Source organism: Rousettus aegyptiacus, unplaced genomic scaffold, assembly GCF_014176215.1.
Source record: "Rousettus aegyptiacus isolate mRouAeg1 unplaced genomic scaffold, mRouAeg1.p scaffold_m13_p_18, whole genome shotgun sequence".
Classification (NCBI taxonomy): domain Eukaryota; kingdom Metazoa; phylum Chordata; class Mammalia; order Chiroptera; family Pteropodidae; genus Rousettus; species Rousettus aegyptiacus.
This window is the reverse complement of record NW_023416293.1, coordinates 15285761-15301104: the sequence shown is the minus strand read 5'-3', so window position 1 is coordinate 15301104 and position 15344 is coordinate 15285761. Positions and strand designations below refer to the sequence as shown.

General features: G+C 63.1%; 1 protein-coding gene across 1 annotated transcript; it reads right to left on the bottom strand.

Moving 5' to 3' along the window:
- Positions 1-5663: 5663 nt before the first annotated feature.
- Positions 5664-13468, bottom strand: RHOU (ras homolog family member U). Its single transcript, XM_016163358.2, has 3 exons — positions 13209-13468; positions 11648-11706; positions 5664-7701 (listed from the first exon to the last, which is right to left on the bottom strand). The coding sequence occupies exons 1-3, from the start codon at positions 13420-13422 to the stop codon at positions 7246-7248; spliced, it is 729 nt and encodes a 242-aa protein (XP_016018844.2). The 5' UTR covers positions 13423-13468; the 3' UTR covers positions 5664-7245.
- Between the last annotated feature and the right edge of the window lie 1876 nt (positions 13469-15344).

The following is a 15344-nucleotide window of genomic DNA, read 5'->3' as shown; positions in this document are numbered from 1 at the left end:
ACACCCCACACCCCAGCGCTGTGGCCAGGGACACCGCCACCCGGGGCTGGAGACGGCGGGGCAGAAGCCTGTGGTCTGGCAGTCCACTCAGAGTGACCTCACACAGGACAGTGAACCTTCACAGTATTTGGTGAAAGTCACGGGAACTTTGTACCCCGTAAAACCGCATGCAAACCGCAGCTGCTAGCAGAGACCAGCTGCCTTCTCCTGCAGGCAGCACGGTTTCCCTGGACTGCAGTCTGCTACAGGCGGCCGCGCCCTTGTGTGGGAGCTACGGGACTCCCCGCCGTCCTGCTTGTGGGTGGCCGTGCACGTGAACTCACAGCGTGGACCACAGCACTGGTCGGCCTCCCTTGTCCGAGGTGCACGTGCCGGGCAGGTCTCGCGGAGACCTCGGCCGCTCGTGGGTCCACAGACGGCCGGCTCTGACGTGGCAGGGCTCTGCCCCTCCTCCCCCCACGCCCCTGCCGTCGGGCCCCCTGGGCGGTGAGCCCAGTGCCGGGCGGTCAGGCTGTGGCCGCTCTTATCAGCAGCGACTGGCACCGCCCGCTCCGGAACGGCGGGGGGGGGGGGGGTGGGGGACGGCGTGGTTTCCTCTGCCAGACCCCGCGCGGGGTGCTGCGAGCCTGCAGGCGAGGCCGGCGACTCCCGCCAGCTCAAACTCCTGGAGCGTGTCAGCGGACTCAGAGTTCGCACGGTTTTCCTGGAGGGGTCGTGCCCTCCCCCACTGTTCCCTGACTCCTCCTGGTCTTTTCCGTTTCTTGGCGAAATACTTTCCCCAGAACAGTTTGGGTTAGAGATGGTGGGAACGGTGGCTTTAACCACAAAGCCGAGGACACCAGTGCTTACACGGTGGCCCGCGTGGGCTACGGCCACCAGAGTGAGTGAGGGGAAGGACTCATTAGGTGTTTTAGAGGGGAATTCGTTTGAATTGCTGTCCATGCAGCCACGACGGAGACGCCCTCAGCGGCCTGGCCCCTTCCGCAGGGTCTGCCGCGCCCACGGCCTCTCTCTCGACCTGTCATGGCAGCCCTTATTTGCCACTAAGTGTGCTGCGTCCTCGGCCGGGACACACGCAGGGCGTTCAGGGCCCGGCCCGCGACTCTGCAAGCCGCTGCCTCGCTGCCAAGTCCTCTGTCCCTATGAACACGGAGCAGAGGTGCCAGGCCCCGGCTGGGAGCAGCGAAGTCCAGCTGACGTCCCGGCTTCCCACGGCCCACCACCTCAACTCCGCAGACGGGTGGCCCCAGGGGCACTGCAGCCTCCGGAGCAGGACGGGCCAGGGCCCTGGATCCGGGGCGTCGGAGTTGCTCGCCCCTACCCCGACCGGCCACGACACCAGCCAAGGTGCCGCCACGAGGCCACACGCCCACTGCTCCTGCCGGAACCCGCTCCCGGGCGCCAAGCACTGGCGTGTGCTCCACCATCCCACAGGGCTTCACCCCAAAACTCAAATTCAAAGATAAAATTATTAACCGAGTCGAAACAGCAAGGGCAGAGCGCAGAGCTCCGAGCGTGGGCTCTCCCGTACGCCCACGCCTGCCAGGGCTGGCTGGCCCGCTGACGGCTGAGCTCAGAAGCAAATCCTTAGGCGAGAGGACAGGAGCTCGGTGGCTGGGCGTGGGCCGCCCAACCGGGAGCCACCGCAGCCCGCAGCCAGCTCTCGGAGTGAGTCCGCGTGCAACGGGATAGTACTCAGCCATACAAAATAGTGAAATCCTGTCATTTGCGGCAACATGGATGACACCAGAGGGTATTGTGCTAAGTGAAATAAGTCAGAGGAAGACAAACACCGCGTGATCTCGCTCACACACAGAATCAAAAAAAGGCAAGACACACGAACAAACAGAACAAAACAAAAACAGACTCATAGGAACAAAGAGCGAACGTGGCCGCTGGGCGTGACTGCGCGGGGACAGACGGGCACCACTCGGGGCGGCGAGCCCTCCGCGAGACACGGAACTGTGAACTCGTCACGCCGCACTCCCGAAACTGACATAATACCGACGCCGAAGTGCACGTTAGTAAAAAATAGGAGAACAAAAAATATTTTTTAGTTGAGAAGACTGTGCGCTCCTAGCATGGAGGCTCTTTGTAAGCAAGCCGGGAGACCCGGAAGGAAAGACCGGGAGGAAATGGCCACGCAAAGAGACCAGGCGTATTCGATCAGATAAAAATAACGGGGTTTTCTCTGACTAAAAAAAATGAGCTCAGACAACAATCTACGGGGAAAAAATATCTTCAATACTCACAGTAGAAAAAGGTTAAGAATGCCTAATATTCAAAGAATGTCCACTAATTGATAAGCAAAAGACAAGCTTGCTAAGAAATACACCCAGATACACATCGAAGAAAGACGAAAGGTTGGCGACCACAGGAAAAAAGACTCGACTTCCGCGAAATGTAGAACGAAGCGACGTGTGACAATTCATGCCAACGACACACGCTAAAGAAAGAGGGGGAGCCCGACGCCCGACAGGCAGCGGGGCGCGGGCCGGGCCCCCCCCCCTGCCGGCTCTCACTGCTTTCCGCGTGCGCTCTGCCCCCAGAGGACGGACTCCGCGGACAGCTGGCCTCCACGCGTCCCGGCACCCGTCCGCATAGTCAGACCCGCCTGGGGCAACACGGTTGGGGGGCCCGCCCGTCGTCGGCAGGAGCCTGGCTGCTGCACTGCTGTGTCCTCTGCCGGCACGAGGGTGTAGGTGGCCGCCTCTCTTCATCGGGTGGGCGTGTGCCAGGTGTGCCCTGCCGGGCAGCCTCGGAGCACCCTTCCCCGGATTCACCCACTCGGCGGCCTCCAAGGTAAGACTCCCGCAGCATTCACGTACTCGCCAGCTCCCCGCCACCTTGTCCCCGGGCGTGGCTTTGGGCCCCGCGTTGACCCACGGACAGCGACAGGCTGGGCGCGCACAGGCTTGCCAAGCCCCGGCACCCCGGAGCACCCTCTGTGGGCACACACACTCGCAAAGCCAGTCTCCAGGCTGTAACGAGACTCGGGCTGGACTCAGGCACAGGGGTCTCTAGGGTCCATCCCAGCGGAGCTCCCAGCTGCATGTATGTGACTTCAGCAGAACTGCCCGGCTGAGCCCAGCCGACCGGCAGGTCGCAAGAAAAAATCGACAGCTGTTGTTTTCAGCCTCAACTGGGTGACGGCCTGGCTTACGCTGCGGAAATAGCGTTTTGGACTCGTACTTCCCCACTGGGGTTTCATAGGCCGCTCTGATCCTCCAGACGAGAGCAAGGAGCGAGGACAACCTCGCCGGGGGCTGAGCAGCTCTCCCACTGACTCCCGAAGGCCCCCGGACCCCGCAGACTGGTCTGCTGGCTCCTCTCTCTGATACATAAGGATGGTAGCAAGCCATCCGGTGCCCGCCGTGGGCGAGGCGGGGGCAGCTGAGATGTGTTTATTCGTTTTTATCGCAACTTGATCGAGAAGATTTAGACAGGTTAGGGCAATGGATGAAATCTTTTTCTTGCTCAGTAAGTGAATGTGGTTCATAAAATTCAGATATTACGATGTTTACCAAAACAGTTTCTCCTCTTATAAATGCTCTCTGTCCCCTGGTCTCCTCCACCAACATTTTTGTAAGGAAACTTTTCATCATTTTACCTAAACAATTATTTACATTTTGAAAGAGAAACGCTTGACTTCCAGCAGCGCCCCGTCAGTTTGCAGGAAGGTGAGGTCATTCGGACTCGGGGCCCGGTGACGGCTGACACAGGACCCTCACTTTGGGTGAGCTCCGGACACACGGGACAGTTTTACAAACTGTCGAAGGTCACTGCAAAGACGTAACTGCTCACATAACGGCCCCGCCCCATTTTCATGTCTCAGATCTTGAAATAAAGCGACAAAGGAGGTAGATTGTGTGGATCAAATACACGTGTAGAAATCCACTTGTCAGTGACGGTCTGGTTTTGATCCTTAATGAGCGCTCACAGCCGCGTGCAGCCTGACTGGGTTTGTGGTCCGGCCTGAGGTTTCATTCAGAATGAGAGTTAGGGATCCAGGGGATCAGGGGGAGAGACAGGATGTGAAGGAATGGGATCTGAGTGGAGGGAGAAGTTTGGGGGTTCAGAGAGAGTTTGTGTGTGGTTTTATCGCATTTTTACCAACGAGAGCTTTGATGAATAAATGAGCATTTCCATGGTCATCGCTACGGTTAGCGATAGAGATACCAGAGGTCAGAGACCCTAACGAGTACCTCTCCGGACACTTGAGCAGACTCAGTAGAGTCGGGGCTCGGTGTCGATGAAGGCCGTAGCCTGACCGCAAAGGCGCCTGGGGACAGAGTGGACAGGCCTGTCCTGACGAGATGCCAGGAGCTGTCGGCCCTGACGTCGCCCATGCGAGGCCAGAGGGTAGAAACAGGTGGCATCTGTGGCCTGTCCCCAGGGCCACATTCCCTGGAGCCACTGGCGAGGGGTGTGTCTGGGTGATGGATGAGAAGACTGACCACCGAACCTGAGATGCGCACTCAGCCCGTGAGGCTCTGGGACAGGCACCCTGTGCCCTGCCGGTCATCACTGTGCGGCTGTCGGCCCCGACCTCTACGCCTCCCTCGGCCACCAGAGCTTGGACACACGCCCCGCGCACACGCGTGTTCTCACTGGGGACACATCCCCCGGCTCCAAGGTCGCCTCCCACCCCGCCACACCCAGCGCGGCTGAGTCCCGCCTCCTCCCGGGATGGAGAACAGCGGGCAGGGACAGTAGCCTGCCCCTGACCCCTGAGGGACGCAGGGCCACAGCCCTTCCGCCAGGCGGAATTCTCGAAACCCCACGGTGGACAAGCTGCATGCCCGAGGCCTCGGGGCACGTTCTTTGTCCTTCGTAGAAAAGGCAAGCATGGTCACACAACACGTCAGGACTCATTGTACGCCACCTCTCTTACGGCATTTGCAAGGACAGGGTCACCGTCACTCACACGTGGAGGCGGGAAAGCCCAGCCCCGCGAGGAGGCTTGGGGGGACGGCCGGTCGCGCCCCGGCCAGCCGGCGCTGGAGGGGTCCGGGCCACCCGGCATGTCCCAGGGCACGGCTCACAAAGGTCTCTCCGACAGCGGCACTCAAGCACATACACAAAAACTTTTCTGCCCAAATCTCTATTTTCTCAAGGAAATCAGCGTGGAGGAGCGCCCGAGGACGCGCCCCTCGTGCGTGCTGTGGAACGCGCCAACGCAGGCGAACCGTTGGTCACACCTAAACGTCTCTTCTCTCGCGCCCTGGCGCCGACGGCAAGCTGCGCTGAAAATACGCCGCCGGAGTAGAGCTCGGGGCGCTGAGCCCGGGGCGCTGAGCCCCGCGCTCCTCCCCAGGGCGCCCCCGGCGGCCCGGCGCCCCCCCCCCGGGGGGGCCAGACCCCCCGCCCGTGGCCAGGTGTGTGGCGCTTCCTCCAGGCTTCGTATTCTAGCTCGGGAATTAAGTTGCACCATGTTCCCGACATCTGCTTAAATATAAAAGACCAGGTGGGGAGACTGAGGCAGGGAGACCAGGCCGGGAGGCGTCCCACAGGGCCACAAGCCCGGGGCACCCCAAGGGGTCTGGTCGGGCAACCCCACAGACGAAGTTACTTCACTCGCTCGGGTCATAACCCAATGCCTCAGGAAGTGGTGACCGATATCGACTTCTGTGTATTGAAAAATAAACAGTAAACAGTCGATGTTTTAGTTTTTAGACAATGAAATTAGGTGATTTTATTTACTAACAAATAAAAGGAGCCCTAGCCTGAAGGATAACCTAATCTTTTACTTTTTCTATGGAAAAACACAAGCTGGCCTTTTTCAAACATAAAGGACAGCACAGGACCCACAGAGAGACAGGCGCCTTCTGCCCGCCGTTTCCGCAGAGGACCCCGTGGCGCGGTGTGGTCGCCCCGCTTCACCCGCCGCAAGCTGGACCCTGCAGCGCAAGGCGCCAGGCCACCTCCTGCCGTCTCCGAAGCGCGACCGTCACAGAGAACGGCCACTCCCGGGTGTGACACTTTTACTCTCCACAGATTAAGCCCCAAAGCTGCCACCTTGAAGCCCTGGGATGTGTCGCCGACACCTGGTTTTCTAACGGCCCAAGAGCAAAGGTGCGGCTGAGCAAGGGGGCCGTGTCCCGCCCACGCCCGCCCGGGGCTGGCGGCCACGCGGACAGCCACGCCCCTGCGGCCCCGGCCTGCTCAGTCCCAGGGACGGTGACCGGTGGTTTTAACAGATTTTAACACGGGTTTTAAGAGCTGTTCACATTGTGTTGTAAGATCGTCTCAAAAATGCGCTAAGATACAGTTAAAATTATATCTAGGGTATAATCAAAAGGAAATCTATTTAGAAAAGTGTCCACAAAAAGAGGAAGCCGAGTTTCCCTCACACCTCCATTCACCGTTCAGAAGTCTGAATGGCAGCAAATGCAGCCACACACGTGTGTTCACATGTGCGAGTGTGTGTGTGTGAGCCTGTGTGTGCACGTGTGTGTGCACTGTGTGTCTGCGGGGGTGCGTGGGTGTGCGATGCGTGTGTGTAGGGGTGTGTGTGCGTGTGCGTGCGACAGCATCTTTGGGCTGACTCACCGCCGCCCGTGACCCTGCAGAGGGGACGCCGTCCATGGGAGTTGGGGTGCTGCTCGCGCGGCTGCCCAGTGCCCCGGCCGCGGGCGGCGGGCCCTGATGGCCTGCGCCCCCTGGTCCGAGCACAAACCGTTCAGCGGGGAAGATGGGGGCACCGCCCGGCACCTCGCACAGTGCCGACGTGAGGCCCGAGAACGCAGAGCCCAAAGGGCCATGTTCCTTTTGGGCTGCACGGTGCCGGGGGCTAGTGGGCCGTTTTGTGGGCCGTTTTTAAGTCGTGTGCGACCAGGTGTGAGGACATGACAGAAGTGACCAGCTTGAGGTTTTGCAAGCAGAGGAGGTCTCTCCTCCTTCCTGATTTTTGCTCCTTTAAAGAAGAAAGCGCATGAGTTTCACAGCTAGGCATGTCCTCGCCGGAGCCGGGCTGTGTGCCCGAAACTGCCCGGCCGGCTCCTCCCGCACGCGAAACGCGGCGGAACGTCACCCCCGACACCCAGGCGTGAGGCGTCTCTGTCCCGATCGGTGCGGAGCCACCCAGAGGTCCGGAGCTCTGTTTCCAAAGTTATGAAAAATGCTCGACTTACTTCAGAAACGTGTCGCCTGAGAGTCTCAGGCCCGCACGCGAGCGAGCAGCAGGAAACGCGAGACGAGCAGGGGCCCGCCGGGCACGGCGCCAGGCGGGGCGGCCGCGCCGCGTCACACGAAGCAGCAGTGCCTCCGCCACCAGGACGTGGCCAGGGCTTCCGTCTCGTCCGGAGTCCTGCGCTTAGCGTCCTCCGGCTGCTGCCGGGCGTCCGAGGCCTGCATGGCAGTGACGATGGCCGCGTCGAAGACCTCCTTGAGGTTCTTCTGCGTCAGGGCCGAGCACTCGATGTAGCAGGCGGCTTTGACCTCCTGGGCGCACAGCTGAGCCGCCTCCTCGGGCACGGGCTTCTCCTTGCCCTTGTCCAGCTCGATGAGCACCTTGACGTCTTCCCGCAGATCCGACTGGGTCCCGACCAGGATGATCGGGGCCCTGGGGCAGTGGCCCCGGATCTCCGGCACCCACTTCTCGCCGACGTTCTGGAAGGAGGAGGGGCCGACGACGCTGAAGCACAGCAGGAACACGTCGGCGCTGGCGTAGCAGAGAGGCCGGAGTCTGTCGAACTCGTCCTGCAACCGGGCAAAGCAGCCAGTCACCGCCACGGCCCCCCCAGCTGCGGCCGCCCGGGTGCGTGTCCCGCGGGCCCCGGGACCCCCCCGGCGGCGGGGAGTGCGGGCGGGCGGGCCACCGCCGGTCACCACGGGGGGCCGGCACCCCCCCTCCCGGCCCCATGGTCTCCCCAGCGTTTCCGTCGGTCCTCGTGACCTTGTACTCGGCACAGGAAAAGGACTCACATCAGATGAGTCTCAGAAACGAAGCTGACCTCAGCCTCAGGCCACAGCGTCCATGCAGACCCGAGGCCGCAGCCCGGCCCGGGAGCCCACCCACCGGCAGAGGCCCCGCTTGGCGAATGCAGCCCTGCCCCCTGCAGACGCGCCCTGCGCCTGGGGCACTCCCGGCACACAGAGCCACGCCAACCACACACGGACCGGCGGGCCACCGTCCTCGGCAGCCCGGAGAGCCCGCGCCTCCCCGCGGCACTTGCGATGCTGCTGAAAACACTCCCCTTCTTACTCCACACACTTCTTTCTTGCTGCTTTATGATCCCTCTCCCCCCTCCCTCTCCTTTCTCCCCACTCCCCCCTCTCTGCGAGGACCACAGGCCTCCACCCCGAGAAGGTGCAGAGAACTGGCTGGGACGAGTCAGAGCCGCCTGCGCCTGCGTGGACCAGCCACCAGTCACTGCCGCAGCCGTCCCGGACAAAGACCCTCGCTGGACACCAGGCACCGAGCAGGGCCGGCGGCTTGAGGGACAGGCAGACTCATCTGCCTCTTGTAGAAATGTGTGTCTCCAAACCAGGGTGTTTGCACCGAGAATGCCCCGAGCCCCCCGCAGTCCCACGCTCAGCTGCCACTGGACCCCCTTGTACGAAAACTCACATCACCTCGTTCCCAGTCTGTGGGCGCCAAGCGTCCTCAGGTGTAATGTGACAGCCAAGCGCCAGTGGAAGGAAAAAGTTAAATGTCTCCCAGGTCCTCGTGGCTCGCGCGGCACGCTCTGGCTACTGCGAAGCGCTGTTTACACGTCGCGGGGCTCCCGGGCCTCGGCCTGGGAGCGGAGGGAGGGGGCGGTAGGCGCCCGGCAGCTCTGGGGTGGCCTGCGGCCGTGCGCGGGAGTGGACACGGCACGTCCGAGCGCCACCGCCCTTCCCTGGAGTCTAAGCGGACGTCCAACGCCAAGCCCTCAGGCTTCTCGGCACCAGCTCGAGCGGTGGCCGGGGCCGCCCCGAAGTCTACGCGAGAAACGCCGCCTGCGCAGAGGCCGCGAAGGAGGGTGCTCCCCCCCGAGACCGGGCAGCGGCCTTGGCGGGTGGCGGGCGGCCACCGCGGCCAGCCGTACCTGGAGGCCGAGCTCACGCCACCAGCTGCGGACGGGCCTGCGACAGGGCTCGGGGACCTGGCTCCCTGGCCGGGGCGGGGGTGGGGCGGGGTGCAGGGCCGTGGGCGGCACACAGGCCACTGGGCCGCGGTGCTGGCCGAGCTGCTTCCTGGCTTCTTGCTCCTCTGGGGACAGGAACTCCCAGGCGCTCCATGGGCCGAGGGGCCGAAGGGCTTCCGGCTGCAGAGCCGCCCTTTCTCCCGCGCCGGAGGCTCCTCAGTCCTGGTCTCCAGTCGGCTTCCACCTGAGCACGACCGGAGCGTGTCCACAGCCCACTCGCCACCCTCCCTACGCCCCGGCGCAGAAGCAGCTCCTCGTCACCTGCGTTCTCCGGCCCGGGCCACACGTGGACGCTGAGTCCCTGGACCTCCCTGGGCCGCAGGAGGTCTGTCTGGAGGAGGGGGCCCCAGGGGCTGGGCCACACTCAGCGACGAGGGCAGGGGGCACCTCTCAGCTCGGGAGTCGGGGCGGCCGCCACGGCCGGCCTCGCCCGGTCAGGACCGACACCGGCTGACGCTGGCCGGCGGGGAAAAGCGACTTCCCCTTGCCGGCCGCGTGCTCTTTATAAACAGTCTTCGAAGCTGCTTTCCTGCGCATCTTCAGACAGGAGCCTCATCGCCACGAGGTCAGGCACACGGCATGCTGAGCGCCTCAGGCAGCAGGTGCAGCGAGTCTCCGTGGAAACTCCGCTGAAGACCAGAGGTGGCGTTTCGAATGAGCCGAGGCCACCAGCTTGGCACCAAAACCCTTTTCTCCCTAAGCGCAAACTTCTTGTGAAAACGCTTGTAAAATGGTCCTCGTCCCTCCCCGACTTTTACATAGACCATAACGAGGAGAGTCGGACTCTTCCTTGATGGTTCGGGATCATTTCTATGATTTTTTCTGGCGAAAGCCCTCGTCCTCCTTCGAAGCTGCTCCGAGGTCTTCCTCCTGGGCTCACCCGTCCTGCGGCTGGAGCCGATGTCACCTTCCCATGGACGTCGCTTTCCTGGTTTCTCTCACAACTGCCACCAGCTGGTTTGTCTTCTCCGCGACCGGCCAGCGCCCGCTCGTTCGTTACGGGGCGCGTCCGAGCCCCGCCGCGTGCCAGCACGGTGCAGCCCAGGGGAGGGACAGGGCACGGCGGAGCCCAGCGGCGGCCAGGATGAGCACGGCTTCTGCTCCTCCCCGCAGGGGCCCTGGGGACCCGCCCTTGGCTCCCCGCACCCTCGGCTCGGTCTTCGCTCAGGCACTAAGCCGCCCCTCTCACACGAGTAGGGACATCGGTCCTTCCTGAGGGGCCACTCCGCCTGCTTGCAAGGCCAGAAAATGTGGCCCCAGTAGGGAAATAGCCTCACGTTGTACTAAGCAATTAAGCTCTGGCTCTAAACACCGGCCAGGCACTCGGAAGACCGAGCGCTGGGCTGCCCCGTGCTTTGCTTTTTCTTCCTCCTACGGGTGAGCAACCACGACTGGGCTTGGCTCTTCCGTCCCGGATCGAGGGGGCGGGGCGCAGCGGCGGCAGGGCAGGACAGGGCAGCAGAGGCTGGCCGAGCACTCGCAGCGCTGTGGCCACCACGAACGCTGCCCGCTGCCCGGCCTCGTCTCACCTCGAGGTTCAAGAACGAAGCTGTGAGTCAGCTGCCCCAGGGCAGGCGAGCGGCCTGGATGCTGAGCCTCGGATGAGGCGCTTGGGGACACTGGAAGCCAACTTCTTACAGCAAACGGTCACATGACAGCACCCGAAAAAGTGAAGCAGGCACTTCCGCCTGCCTTTCTCTAACTCTAGCCACCGCCGGCTCCCCAGTGTCGGTAAAACGAACAAACACTAACGAAATACGAAACAAACGAACAAACCCTGCACGCTCAATGACTGCCATTTGGTAAACTCGGGATGGCACCCTGGGCCTCAAGAGAAGAGAGGGGCTCCGGCGCCTTGAGCATCATGCCCCGGGGCAGGTGGGGGACGACCGGGCGACGCGCCCCCGAGCTCTTCAGGGGAGGCTCCGCGGGGCCTCACCCCGCGTCCCCGCATCACCGCAGGCTGTCCCGTGCAAGGTCCTGGCTCCTCGCACGAGAGTGAGTGTTCACAACTCGCAGACACTGCCCCCAGCTCGGGACGCTCTGTCCAGAGCCTCCGCCTCAGGGCACAGCGGTGGCCCTGGGAGCCACACCACGCTTAGTGCAGGAAACACTAACAACTGGCTGACATGAACCCCATCTTTTTTCTTGAGTAAATTTCTTAAACATTTGGCTTGTCGACCCTTAATAAAACGATATAAAATATGACCGACTTACTTTGAGAAATGATTACAGAGCATCATTGATCATTTTTAATAAAAACCAGAAAGTAAATAAAATCAGAAACTCCTGTGAGATAAGCGCTGTTCTTGACCCCGGTCCCCCGCCCTGCCCACGCCGAGCTGGCCAATCCCGGTTTTATGAGAGCGGAGCCATCGCCGCCACCCCAGCCCCTGAGCGGGGACCCTGAGCGGCGCCCCCAGCGGGGCCTCAGTGACCTGGCTCCTGAGGGAGGCTCCGGGAGGCCCCGAGCAGGCTGTTCCCGCCCCCAGCTGTGAGAACGACACCATACTGACCTGTCCCGCCGTGTCACAGAGCTGGAGTCTCACTGGCCGCCCGTCCACGGAAACCACAGCTGAAATGACAGTCGGGGGGGGGGGGACCTCTTAGCCCCTTTGCAAAGGATCCTGCCCATCCTCGCTCCAAATCCTTCGGCTCCTGTTCCGGGTCCCCCAGCGAGGTCCACAAGGACTCGCCGAACACAAGGAGGCCCGAGCGCTGGAGTGCAGCACCCTCAGGGTCCGACAGTTCACCCCGAACCCCTGAACCCTTCGATGGCACCCCAGCAGGGCCCGCACCTTCCTCCTCGCTGGGAAAATCTATTTTCCCGTCACACTAGTTTCAAAAAACCTAAAAACGACCCGGGGGTGAGGGAGACGAGTGGGATCCAACCTGCAGCTTTGAACCAGTGGGAAAAACAACTGTTTTCCCTTGGGAAACGATTGGGGCCTTCGGGGTTCATCGTGAAACCGTAGCTTGTTTTGGGGACATGTGGCTGCCGGCGGCGTCCTGTTTATAAAACAGGCCCTGCTTATCTCTCCCCCTGGCCGCGGAGGAGCCCAGAGGGGGCCGCCACAGCGGCGGCCGCGAGCCCAGCTCCGCAGGGCCTGCGAAGGGCAGGCTGCGGGGTTCCACTTGACTCAAGCCGTTTTGTCTCAATGCAACTTTCTAGAGTGTTCATCCATGTTTATACTAGTCAGTTGAGACGCCCCCCCCCCCAAAGGACAGCAACAGTGGCACCCACTGTTAGCACCACACGGTTTTATCTAGGGCGCCTCTGATGGGAGAAAGCGAGCCCCGCCACCGTGACTTCCTAAGGGGTCAGGAAGCATTATCCTGTTTAAGAGTGTGTGTCAGACGAGCTTCTGCGGGTTTTAATTTTTCCTGAAGTTTCAAAAAGACCTGAAAAGCATCAAGGTAAAGGGTCCAGATCTCTGTGTTCTACCAAAGCAAACAGCTCCCCACAGACGAGGGCTCTGGGCAGCGCAAAGATACTGAAAAGAGGCCAAGAACAGAGCCGGGGGCGCGGCGAGGCCCCGCGGGGATCCAGGCTCCGCACGACCCCGCAGCCTGTCCCTGTCGTCGGGCTCTTCGCAACGGTCTCCCGCCGTCCCCGCGGCTCTTTAAGGCCGGGGTGCCCCTGGCGAGGGCAGCCGCCCCAAGGAAGCGACCGACACTCAAGGCCACAGGTAATGGCACCTGCGCGTCACCTTCCCGGTGGGACGCGGCGCCGGCGGAGTCGGCCTGACGCGGCCGCTCGGCGCGGCGCAGTGACCGGGCCACCCGAACCCGGCCCGGCCCGCGGCCCGGGGCTCGGGGCGCCCCGACCCCCCCCGCTCGTCCCCGGGGCTCTGGGCGCCCAGATCCCCCCGCTCGTCCCGCCCCCGCCCCCCGCTCGTCCCCGGGGCGCCCCGACCCCCACCCCCCGCTCTCCCCGGGGCTCAGGGCGCCCCGACACCCCCGCTCGTTCCCGGGGCTCGGGGCGCCCCGACCCCCCCCCCGCTCTCCCCAGGGCTCACGGCGCCCCGACCTCCCTCCCGGCTCGTCCCGCCCCCCCCCGCTCTCCCCGGGGCTCACCCGAGAAGTTGTCGAAGGCCGTGGGGATGTACTCCGTGGGGTACCCGTTGGTGGTGTAGCTCACCACCAGGCTGGTCTTGCCCACCGCGCCGTCGCCGACCAGCACGCACTTGACGCCGCGCGCCCCGCGCGCCCCGCGCTCCCGGCGCGGCGGCACGGGCGGCGCCTCGCGGCGGCCGGCGAACGCGGGGTCCCCCCGCTGCTGCGGGGGCATCGGGGCGCGCGCCCCGGCCGCACGGCGCGCAGACAAAGGCGGCCGCGCGGGGTCGCGCGCTGGGCTCCGGCCGCGCCGCCGCCGCCCGCGTCGGCTCCGCGCGCCCCGGGGACCGCGGCCCGCGCGCCGGCCTCCCCGGCTTTCCGGCCGCGCGGCGCGTGCGGGGCGGGCGCGGCGGCGGCGGCGGGGGCGGGGGGGGGCGGGGCCGCGCGCCTCGGTCCCCGCGCCGCGGCCACAGCGCCCCCCGCCGGCGCGCCGGGCCCCGCGGCGCCCGCAGCTCGCTCCGCAGCGCCCCCGCGGCCCAGGGTCCCGGGGTCCCGCGTCCCGCGCGCGCGGGCCCTGTCGCCGCCTCGCCCCCCACCGCCCCTTCTCGGCCGGGGCCTGTGTGCGCGGCACCCCGCCGGCCACGGCGCTCCCCACAAGGAGGACATGAAGTGTCTTCTGCGGACACGCGGTCTGAAGCCGACTGTTCACAGGCAGCATTTTAAAGACCAGATGCGACCCGCCCTGTGCGTTTTTCTTCTAAAATAATTTATTCCCATTTGGGAGCAAAAGGATGTCACGTCGGTTGCTTTGTCTTTGGCAGGCCCTGAACTAGCAAATTTCTTTCTAGCCCCAAGTCCTTATTATATCATTATATATTATTAACATTATATCACCACAAAGTGATGCTACGACTAATAAAAATAACAGTAACCGATAAACATAGAGCTTTCATGTGCTCTGCGAGAACTCGCCCCTCTAATCCTAACATGGCGTGCACCCATCCCACGGACATAAGGCAAGAAATTCACGGCCCTGCTGTTCACAAGCCCCGGTCTCACAAGCTGGGAAGTGGAAGCCGCCGAGTCCAAACCCAGACGGTCCAGCTCAGGAGCCTAAGATCTCAGTGACCCAAAGGAAAAGGTAAGTCCTTGCGACAAATTCCGACTTGGAAGTGCCGTGTGGTGGGGATGCAGACGTGGGTCCTCCAGAGGCCAGATGCTTAGGTGTGGGGCGCCTCACTTGCCACGTGAGCACCTGTTACGTCTACTGTTCCTCTCAACTCTTCGCCTGCTGATGAGTGGCTTTGAGGTGCCGTGGACATTTTACAGAACAAGCCAAGGCAAGCGAAGGTGGGGAGGCGGTTTGTTTCGGGTTAATTGACACAGTGCCTGGACTAGGGTGAGGTAAGGGAGGTGCCAAGGCAGCAAAATTTAAGGGGGCCAACTTGGCACCAGCCTGCGCCTGACACTGGGGACCCCGTGGAGCTCCGAGCCTCAGGCGCCTGACTTGCTTCTCGCTGCCCTCTGTGCGGGCGCGCTGGCGTCCGCCTGAGCCGTCCTGTGCCCCCCAGCACAGGACGTTTGCGATGGATGGAGCCATAAGCTCGTCTGGCCATTCTTCCCGTCACGAGCTGCATGGTCTTGTTAGTGTGGTTTTGGCCGTCTCGACCACACCTGGTCAGAACGAAGTTCCCTCCTGCCAGGAATGTGCCGTCCGCAGCATGCATGATCATCGAGGCGGCTGCATTGTTTTGGAGGAGACCACGGGAAACTGCGCTGGCGTGGACTCCTGTGTCTGCGGGGACGCACAGCGGTAGTGGCGTCACCCACGGCAGGTTCCCCCCGCGGAGGGTTCACCTCCTCGGGGAAAGCATGTTACGACATTGCAGACCTGCAGACGTGGTCAGAGGCGCGCGGGTAGCGGGTCCGAGGAGGCGCGCGCGGGTAGCGGGTCCGAGGAGGCGCGCGCGGGGCACGAGGGTAGCTGTCGCGTGATCTCGCCACACACATGCGAGGCCGCTGTGTGAGGGGCGGACGTGCGGGTCAGTGCGTCACCCTGCGGGTGGGCCGGACTAGCAAGTGTGCACCCGAAACACATACGACTTTTCATCGTCAGCTGCACCTCAGTCAAGTTGGGGGGCGGGGCACGCGGCCAAA